General features: G+C 35.5%; 3 protein-coding genes across 3 annotated transcripts; 1 reads left to right on the forward strand and 2 right to left on the reverse strand.

Annotated features, from left to right (window-relative positions):
• Positions 1-6058: 6058 nt before the first annotated feature.
• LOC108379934 (coiled-coil domain-containing protein 124-like) lies at positions 6059-7474 on the reverse strand. The gene is made up of 3 exons (XM_017636302.1): positions 7152-7474; positions 6839-7086; positions 6059-6765 (listed from the first exon to the last, which is right to left on the reverse strand). Exons 1-3 carry the CDS (start codon positions 7359-7361, stop codon positions 6579-6581), a joined length of 645 nt encoding a protein of 214 aa, XP_017491791.1. The 5' UTR covers positions 7362-7474; the 3' UTR covers positions 6059-6578.
• A 97-nt stretch (positions 7475-7571) lies between these two features.
• On the forward strand, positions 7572-8739 carry LOC108379932 (pre-mRNA-splicing factor 18-like). The gene has a single exon (XM_017636299.1). It carries the CDS (start codon positions 7658-7660, stop codon positions 8678-8680), a length of 1023 nt encoding a protein of 340 aa, XP_017491788.1. The 5' UTR covers positions 7572-7657; the 3' UTR covers positions 8681-8739.
• LOC108379933 (pyrroline-5-carboxylate reductase-like) lies at positions 8678-9250 on the reverse strand. The gene is made up of 3 exons (XM_017636301.1): positions 9116-9250; positions 8986-9047; positions 8678-8927 (listed from the first exon to the last, which is right to left on the reverse strand). Exons 1-3 carry the CDS (start codon positions 9203-9205, stop codon positions 8864-8866), a joined length of 216 nt encoding a protein of 71 aa, XP_017491790.1. The 5' UTR covers positions 9206-9250; the 3' UTR covers positions 8678-8863.
• Between the last annotated feature and the right edge of the window lie 1364 nt (positions 9251-10614).

Raw genomic sequence — 10614 nt, forward strand, 5'->3', positions numbered from 1 at the left:
ACTACGACTTAAATTCATGGCTGTCTATGGTTGCATGTACAATACATATACAAACAGGGAAAGTATGCTTGTTGGCATTTTAACTGCCTTATGTATGCGAATGTGACAGCCAATATGTAGTGGCCAAGAGCCAATTAATCTTCTTATGGTACTTGATCTTTTTTTTAGAAGAAAGTGAAAATAATATAGTTTCCGCAATATTTGAAGAAGAATGTTTAATATTTTTTTTTATTTAAAATTGGATACCCAAATTCACGAATAGAATGAATACAGCCATTCGTTTTTAATTAAATTTATGCACGCCTTCAAACAATTTGTGCTAACCTATTTATTCAAGCGCCAAAAACACCTTCATTTTCAATTTATATATATGAATTGAATTGATTGCTTAAATTTGCCAACATGTTATGATTCACTTATCTTGCCAACATTTTAACGAATTGTATACAAAGACACATTAGACATTTTCGAAGCGGCGAAGACAAAATTCCCATTACGCAATGTGTAAAAGCGATGTATGTACATATGCAATTTTTATTTATTTTTAACGACATAAATAAAAAGTAAATTGTCGCTGTTGCTAAAGTAGGTTGATGTGTTTATTTTTATAAATGCAGAGGCGGATCGAAGGGGGGTGAGAGCAGTGGTTCGCGTTTCTCCTTAAGTAGGTTCTGTCTTACCGAGGTGACGCAGACCAATGACATAAAACTAGACAATTGGTTTCAGCAATTTGGTATAAGAAATTTAAAACTGCCATAATTCGAATAAAATTATTTTAAAAATGTTAATTTCCGAGAATGTTCTTTCGGGTGATAATAAATATACCGACATCCAGTTCTGTTGCAAGTCTTAAGTATCAGCCTACAACAGGGTTGCCAACATTTTCTAAGAAATTTATAGTATTTTGTCAAAAAACAAAAAAAAAAGAATATATAGTACACTTCAAATACATCTTTTTTCCTTTCTTATGCATTTCATCTATAAAAAAATGTATTTCTTTGGAAGTATCATATGCTTTATCACAATCAATATTTAGATTAATATAAACAAAAGAAAGAAAAGAAGTTGCAGGAATAGAGAGCAGATACGAAATAATTTTAAGTAAATTTGGTAATTAATTCTAAGTATTTTGAAAAATTTTGCCATTTTGGATCTGTGGCTCTATTAATAAACTCACTTTAGTCCTTTAGTTTAAAGAATATTTCTTTTAATATTTCAGTATAAAGGTCATCCATTTTAATGCACTTTTTCACAAATTACTCAAATATATATATATATATATATAAGTATATATATAATTAAAGAAGTATAGTAGTTTTGCATACTATATCTTTTCCAACAATAAATAGTATGCAGACCGAAAAAATAGTACAATTCCATATATTATAGTACGGTTGGCAACCCTAACCTATACATATGTATGTACAAACAAATACCGGATAATCTTGAAATTTTCACGAAACCAAAGGCTGTCAAATAAAACTCGTTCAATAGAAAATTATAACTAGGTTAATATGTGCACATTATGTAAGCTTAGTATGTGCACATAAATATTAAACACTTTTATTGCTAACTTTTTCCTACTACTAACTACACGCACTCTGTTTTTTCTAACAACGGTTGCCCCTCAGCAGGCAATGGGAAACTGCCGAGTGTATTTCTGCTTTTAAAAAAGCTTTTCATAAAACCCATTTGCCGTGTGATACAACAAGATCTTTCTGCTCCATTAGGAAATATTAAAACGTAAATTATTTATGATGTATTTTGGAACGATTTTCTGTCATCACTTGTCAAATTGAAGACAAACCATTTTCGGCGTTGTGTTGTTTCTTTCCCGTTCGTTCCAAAATACTATACATCATACTCCTACTCAGGCGGAAACACCAACAACGAAAATGAGTATTAATCTATAAAAATCCCCCTTTCAATTTTTTGAGTTCATTCATGGATTTTATACATACATACGTACAATTTCCTTGCAAATGCGCTACATTTAAGTAAATAATTAAATATTGTTTATGGTGCGTCATTTAACATTACTTTTTCACGCCTTTGGCATTGTCAAACTGCCACACAGCTATTCGCCCACAATGCGAAAACTACTCCTGCGCAATTTGTATTATATTTATTTGAGCAAATTGAAATGTTACTTAGTTAGTTTTGAATAACGAAAAACATTTTTTTCTTATTTGTAAAATAGTTAGCCACCAACACAAGCCAACGCAGCATCGAAGGTCTTTGAGAAGGTCTTTCTTTTTTACTGCACTAACTTTTGTTTATAATTTTTTCTACAAAAACACATACGCAAGATTTATATGTACATATGTACATACATTAGGTCGGGTATTTTTTTTTTACTATGAGGGTATAGCATATGGGTAGTCTACGTTAAATACTAAACAAATTTGCTACAGAAACAATGGAATCTAAAATCACTTTCGACTTTGCCAAATGGCGCGTATAGGTTTTTTTTCCTTGGCATCATTTTATTTTGATTTGGTGTCGTAAAGAAGAATTTAATTTTTGTGATAAAGTCATGCTACAGTAAGTATTTTGGTAGGATGAATCCATTTCTGGACTTATCCTTTTCTTAGAAAATCGTTTTAAAGGAAAAACGTATATTTTACTTTTTCTTGAAATTCGGTTTTTTTATACAACTAAAATTCTATATAAAATAGAAGTAATCACACGTGATTGAATTTTGCCATTTTTCGACCGACTGCGATACCAAAACACCTCTTATATAATGGTTTTATAGAAAAATAAACGTTGGTAAAGAACAAAAAAAAACTATTTTCGAAACTCGAAATTGATTTTAGAGCCATGGTTTCTTCGGCGAGTTCTCTTAGAATTTCACGTAGATTACCCCTATACTTCATCCGCATAGTAAAAAAAAATCGCCCATACAAATTGGCCAGCCCTAATGTATGTAGGTAGGTACATATGAACATTTATAATGTATGTATGTATACCACATTTGTTGTCTGCTTCTTCGTCATTACATACATCCAAAAGTTTTAAACAAAATAATTACTTTTTAATTGTAGACGCCAATGACAACTTATTAAAAAAAAAAAAAAGCAAGTATGTGCATTTGGGGCCATTTGTGTATTAAGTTGCATATGCTTTAACTGTATACCTTTGATGCTTCTGTGAGAAATTATTGTTATTTCTTGGCTAATTACCTAACTAACAGTCGTTATTACCAATGGGAATTTCATTTTTGTTGCTGTTATTTTTCACACTATTTTTCGTCGCCCTATAGACCAACTCATTACGATTGTAATTGACTGTGTTATTTTGGTTGGGACGACAACATTATTTAATTTTGGCATTTAAGCTTTTCGTAACTTTCACTCTCATTCACCCCAACAAAATTACACTTCCATAGATGCGACAAAAAAAAATGTAAAATGAAAATGTAAAAATTTTGTTTGTTTGCAAAAATAAACGGTCAAGTCAACAGTATAACCACTTGTAGCAATTAATATTTGTTCAAGTGTTAAGTATCCAAATCATGTAATAACTATCTGTTATGCTGCAGAGCAGTTCGTGGGTAAAATGAAATGGGTGTGCTTGAATTGTCGTGGTTTGCTTGAGTAGTGCGTTGTCAAAAATAAACTGGATACAATCAAGGTTTAAACACGATAACATTTTCATAATGTAGGCTATGTATATGCATACATATGTATATGTCGCCCTATCTAACACATTTCTTTCCTTTAAATAGTCATTAAAAAATTAATAGAATTATATGTTTTTGTTGCGGTGTTTTAGCGGTTTTAATAACCACTGCCTTAATACACATTAGGCCATGAATAGTAGTTCGAGTTTGCGCAAGGTGAGTATGGGTATCTCACAAATGTGCATCCCTGGTGATGGAGATTTTAATGCCATTTTAATGAACTCTCGTTAAATTTTATACGGACTTCTCTGAAGAATTTCCCTACTTCGCTAAAGGTAGCTCCTGATAGGTCTGCTATTTGTCTACTAGGTGTCTTCCTTGTCATCTTACCCAACATTCGTAAGGCCTAAGCATTTATAAAATAAATGTAGGACACTGTCTTCGCTATCTTCTAGCTGAAAGCTGCACCCATTTCTATTGTAGGGAAGCCTTGTTCTTGTCGCTGGTTTGTCTAGAGGCCATTACCCTATGATTATGGCTAAAATTCAGAATACCTATTTCTCTTAGGATTATCCCAAAATGGAAACCCAGGTTGACCGCTTCGGATTCATCCAAACAAGCTCTTGCTCCGCCAATTCATCAGCCCTCTTTTTGCCTTTGAAGTTAGGGAACCCAGACAAAAAAAGATCAGGGAACCCAGACAAAACAGAAAATCATTAGCTGAGACACTGTGGGTCATTTAATATTTGGTAATCGGTGATGCAATTGCTAATGGCAATATTTGTACCCGAATCTATTACCTAAGACTTTGCAGGATTCTAGGATGGCTTGAACTTCTGCTTGTTAGATGCTTGTATTATTTCCCAAATGTAGAGACAGACCAAAACCGAGCTCTTTGGAGCATATTTCTAATTCTACACCTCAATTTGTCTTGGATGCGTCGGTAAATAGAGAAATAGCACCTTTATCGGCCTCCTCCGTCTCTTCTCCATTCTTTCTGGATGAGAATTCCACTTGCAGGCTACAAGTGGAGTCAAAATTGGCTCCCATATCCTGTGGGGAAAATCTTTAGTTCTGAACTGGTGCGCTAAATAACTTTCGCGCAAACAACTGGCGAATTCAACATGGCGATGTCCTAGGAAGTGTCAGTTGCCACCCACTGCATACCTTTTCGATAGCTCCGAAATAGTCCTAAATTCTATAATTCCGAGCCAGTTCTAAAATCTACAGACGAAAGAAAGAAGTATAATGATTTTCCAGTATTTTCGGTTCTTCCGTGCGTGCGATTTTAAATTATATTCAAAGAAATGTGTTTTCAATTTGAAATTAAATTTGTTCGAATGATTGTAAGAAATGTCCGTTTACATACCTTTGGCTGTAGCTGAGTCTGCAGAGGTGCTCGCTGTTATTGGTTAGATTCCAAACGGTCCCAAAATGTTAATATGTTAAGATAAACTTTTGTTTTGTATTACCAAACTATGAAAAATCACCTGCGAAGTGCAGAATGAAAATGCATTTGAACGAAAAAGTAAAGTAAAGTAAATAAGATGGTTCCGAACTAGTTTTAAATTCGGCAGATAAGATCTACTTCATCCTGCATTCCTTTTTCTTTCTTTTTTCGTCATTTTAAATATACATATACACATTTCTAAAAATAACTTTTTTTAAAGAACCACATTTCGCTGCTTTTGAACTGGTGGCGATCTAGTTACTATCGGACTGATTCGTTTTTGGCGATAAAGATCTAGTACGGAACTAGAAATTTGATTCGCTAGTTCGCAGTTTCCCTGCAGGGTATAGTCTGTTGTCCTCCTTAAATGCATTTCGATAATGAACAACCCGTTTTGTAGTCTTTGAGACTTATGAGATGACTTTACACGTACTTGGGAGGAGGTTTGGCTTCAAGCAAGGGCCTCTGCGGTAGCTTCCCAACTAGAACAGCAGAACTTGCTAAACATGATGTTGTGCCTTAAGATGTTGTTGTTGGAACAGCTGAAGTGACAGTCCTTGGCCCGATATGAATCTGGGTTATTCCGGTTACGGCCCCTCAAACCCCCAAAACGAAAGAGGATGGACCGCGCGTTATGAAAAGTTTTTTGTTTGACAGATCTGTTCGGAAATTTGCAAAAAGTACTATATTTCAAACCGAAATTAGCGTAGACTGTTGTCTACAAGTGTGTGTAAAAGTTTTTTGTTTCGTGTCACGCGTTTGGGCACAACCCAAAATCGTTTTACAAATAACTAAACCGCACCAAAAATATACTGCCTGACGTATCACGTAATTTTCTTTCGTATCGTTTTCGATCCGTGAACGGCTGTCACGATTCGAGCCCTGTTCTTACGAATTATTGTTTTGTGGAATCTTTATAAACAATCCACTGTTTTGGTTTTTAGTTACCTTTACTTTTATCTGAAAGAAAACTGGATTTTTACCGTATGCTTCAATTCTACCTTCATTAAGATTGTTTATTAATTTAAACATTGTACTTAAACAAAGTTACTGTTTAACATTAAGAAAATAAGTAGGGATTACTTGAAATTAGTTAACTTTTTGTAACTGTCGATTGAGTGACAATTCTTGATCGTACCTAAATCTATAACACGGCCCAAACTATTGAGGAAACTATTACTAGTAATTTATCGTTAAAAATCAAATAAAAATTTCTGAGACTAGAGCAAGTTTGGTATTAAGATTTTTTCGAATAACCAAAATGCATACCTTTTATCTTTGTTTAAACCATAATATGCGTATCATTAAATATTTCTACTAAATAATAAAAGATTTATAATAAACTGTATATACGAATATGTATGCACACTATACAGAATATGTGCAAGCAATTAAAATTATAAGAACAGCACTTGGGATAGCCGCGAGCAAACGATTATGTTCCAAACTCAGATCCAGTAAATCAGTCGGTTGATCACAATACCAATGGCGAATGGAAACATATCAGCGTGCTTGGTTGAATGGATTTTCTGGTGATTTATTCCATTCTTTCATTAGTAATTGCTTCCATTGTGTCATCCTTAGCGATGGGTTCTCCGCTTTAATACGCGGGAGATTAGCTGCTTCAAATGCTCGATAAGCTGCACGCATTCGCTTCTCAGGATGCTTGTCTTCCTCGTCGTCTTTTACACTGCCATGCATGAAAACACCACAGACAATCAGCTATACAAGACCAATTACATGAATGTATATGTGAATATTACCTTAAAGCTGCCAAAGCTTGATCGACATTTGTCGCTATCTCTACGTCCGCCATAGATCGATTCAAGTTTTCTTCGATGACTGGCTCTGGTAATACTATGCGTGCTCCCGCCTGTGGCTTAGCTGCGTTTATGGCTTCGATAACACGTTGTTTCTTTTCCATCTCTTCCAAGATTTGTTGACGATGAATCTTTGCCAGCGGCTGTTTACCTTGTGTCTTAATTGAAGACATTTCTTGATCAAGTAACGCCTGTTATAAAAATGTGCCTTTATATATTTGTTCATAGTCAACGTAAACTATGGACTGACACCTACCTTTGCTTCCGCCTTTCGTCGCAAAGCTTCAGCACGCTTCTTTTCCTCCTCCTCACGACGCTGTTGCTTCTTAGCTAGACTTCGATCATTGTCCTGCCAGAGTCGATCCTCAGCCTCCTTCACTGCCCGTTCATTATTGGCTTGTTTCACAGCCTGCTTGCGTTCGCGGGCCTCCACTGCCTTCGAATTAGTTCCCATTTTCTTTGGCATTTTTGATATATTTTTGAGATTTTTGTTTGTTTTCTTTTGTCTAATCGCGTTTAATTAACTTTCTGGCACACCGTAATCCGTAAATTCGCATAATTATACAGATTTTGACATTTCCAAATTTATTACAGGGTTGCCTCATTCCGACGGCTAAATAATTGTTTGAGTCGTGTGTCAACACTGTGAAAACAGCTGATCGGAATGTCACTTAAAAGGAAAATCATAAATAAAATTTTGATAAAGAATGTACGTAAATAAATAAAATCTTACAGGAAAAAAGTAAAGAAAGTATTTACAAGATGGATATAATTAAAGCTGAAATTGCAAGGAAACGCAAATTGCTTGAGGAAAAGCAACTTGTCGATGACAAGAAAAAATATTTTAGACGGGGCGAACTCATTGCTAAGAATACTGAAGAGATCCTACAAAAGGTTGGCTATAAGAAACAAGAAAGCCGTGAGGAAGACCAAGCACCAGAAGGGCACTACAGCTATGACTCGGAAGGGCAAAATGTTCTTCCTCGCTCCGAAGTTATACGACGCTTGCGCGAACGTGGCGAGCCAATTCTCATTTTTGGCGAGTCCGAAGCGGATGCTTTCCATCGTTTGCGGCAGTGCGAAATCTCACAGCCTGAGTCGAACCGTGGATTCCGCAATGATTTCCAAGAAGCCATGGAGCAAGTAGATCAAGCATACTTACAGGAAATGTTTGCCAATGCACCAACAGCCAAAGAGGAACAAAAATCGGATTTGGCCGAACTGGATGAAACAATAACGTGGGATAGCATTAAAGCGAGTGCTGTCAAAATGGGCCGTGGTAACAAAGAATATGACATGGATGTTATTATAACTTTGTTAACTTTTTTGCTTAAAATGTGGAATGACCAAATCGCCACTTATTCCAAACAAGAGAAAATGTCCACCAAAACAAAAATGGCTCGCGTCATTTTCACCCAGACTCGCGAGTATGTCAAACCTTTATTCCGTAAACTAAAGCATCACACTTTGCCAGAGGATATATTGGATAGTTTACGTGATATTTGTAAACGTCTGCTCAATCGCGACTATATCACTGCCAGTGATGCTTATCTGGAGATGGCTATAGGAAATGCGCCATGGCCGATTGGTGTGACAATGGTGGGTATACACGCACGTACAGGTCGAGAAAAGATTTTCTCAAAGAATGTTGCGCACGTGATGAACGATGAAACTCAACGGAAATACATCCAGGGGCTGAAGCGGCTGATGACCAAATGCCAAGAATATTTTCCAACTGATCCCTCAAAATGTGTGGAGTACGTAAGCAAAAAGGATCGCATATAATCAGCTTTGCAAATGCGAACACGAATCTTTTTATTTAATTATTTAGCTAATAAGTATGATTAGACGTAAATTATGAAAAATTGCCTTTACCGAATAAAGGTATGAATGTTCGAGAGTTTTTTCCATGGTGAAATTGTCACAAATGCTTTATTTTACTGGATGGGAATGAGTGTAGCCGCACGTTTATTTCTTGCCAAGCTCAGCTGCACGTTGACTGGATTTTTCTACTGCATTGATTAGCGTTGCACTAGAGAAAAAATTAAATGAAACTTTATAAGATTGAACAAGGGGAAGTATTCTGTTACCGCAAGTTGCCTTTTTCCAGTTCATGCACACCTACAATAGTTGCACCGCCAGGGGAACAAACCTATTTTTGAAAAATATGTGCAAAGCAAAATTAAAATGTGCCATTTCATTATAAAGTGAACAAGGTACCTCATCTCGTAACACCGCTGGATGTTTACCAGTCAGCATTACCATTTTAGCAGATCCCAGCAGCATTTGTGCCGCAAATTGCAGCGCCATTTGTCTTGGCACCCCCTGCTTAACACCACCATCAGCCAATGCCTCGATTATNCCTGTTTATAAGGCCGGAACCGATAGCAAAGGCCATATTGCCACCGCCAATGAAACCTATTTTCTCGTCCAATTTCGCCATTTTGGTAGTTAATAGGTGATGAGCTGCGCTAAGTCGTCTGGAAATGATGAGATACGTCACAGTTAATATGGTGATAATGCAATTGAATTGATTAAAACTAAGTGGTGCAAACTTTGTATGCCTTTTTTTTGTGTATTAGTACTTGTTTGCAAATTTACTTTACTTTTCATATTCGCACTTGCGCTATGCCCCAGACACTGTGAATTGCAAAGCATTATTGCATGTGCACGATTTGTTGTTATTTACAACTCCCTGCATTACTTGCACTTACGTTTTATTTATATGCCTTTATTTTATCAGTAGCGGTACTTGTTATCAATTCGCGATGCTGCGTGTAATCAGTCGCTATCTACCTTCTGCTGCCGGCTGAAATTTGTTGTGTTGCGTAATAGCGCAACGCTGCCAGATTGCAGATTTCACAGTTCGTTTGAAAATTAATAAAAAAAACATGTTTCGGTAAAAAACATCGTCATCTTCATAAATTTGACTCTAAAATAAAACAACATAAATTAATTATCAATTATTTTTACATTTGTTTATGTATGTAAATTAGAAATAAAAAATACTTAATATTTTAATACATAACAAAGAACGTAGATAACGCTGTAAAACTAATGGCTATAAAATTGCGTACTCAAAATACAAATTAATTTGAAGAATTAAATATTTAAAACATGCAAATTGCAAAAATGTTCGGAAACGCACCATCAAACAAATTTTTTTTCGAATAACGAATAAAAAACAATCATCAAGTGCACCCTGCGAATTTGCAACGCTATGCAAGTGTTTCCTTCCGAACCCAAGTCAAAAACCTGTGTTCTCGTCGTACAAAGATCACACTCTATAACCCTGCAGAAAATTTGACTAGTACTATCAGCGCAATACCAGAGCTGAAAATTATTGAATCAGTAGGATCTGCATTCATTCGGCATTCTTTTCAAAATTTTGATTGTTTGGTTATTTAAAAAAAACCTCATTCCTGAGTGGCTTAAATTATTTTGAAACAAAACGAAACGTTGTGCGTTTTTGAATGGTAGAGTTCCATTCAGTATAGAAGCTGTATACAGAAGCATTCGCAATCAGCCAGAATGTTAATTTTGGTTGAATGCATACCCTTTTGATCATTCAGTACTACAATGAAAAAATATGCTTTGCTGGCAGAACAATTTTTAAAAATAACTCTTTGTATTCTCTCAGAGAGGTTAGAAGAGATCCATTGAAGAAGAGTAGGCTGAAAGCCGATTAGATCGAGTTTACGGATGAGTAACGAGTGACA

The sequence above is a fragment of the Rhagoletis zephyria genome, unplaced genomic scaffold (assembly GCF_001687245.7).
Source record: "Rhagoletis zephyria isolate East Lansing unplaced genomic scaffold, Rhagoletis_zephyria_1.1 Rzeph_scaffold_17734, whole genome shotgun sequence".
Classification (NCBI taxonomy): domain Eukaryota; kingdom Metazoa; phylum Arthropoda; class Insecta; order Diptera; family Tephritidae; genus Rhagoletis; species Rhagoletis zephyria.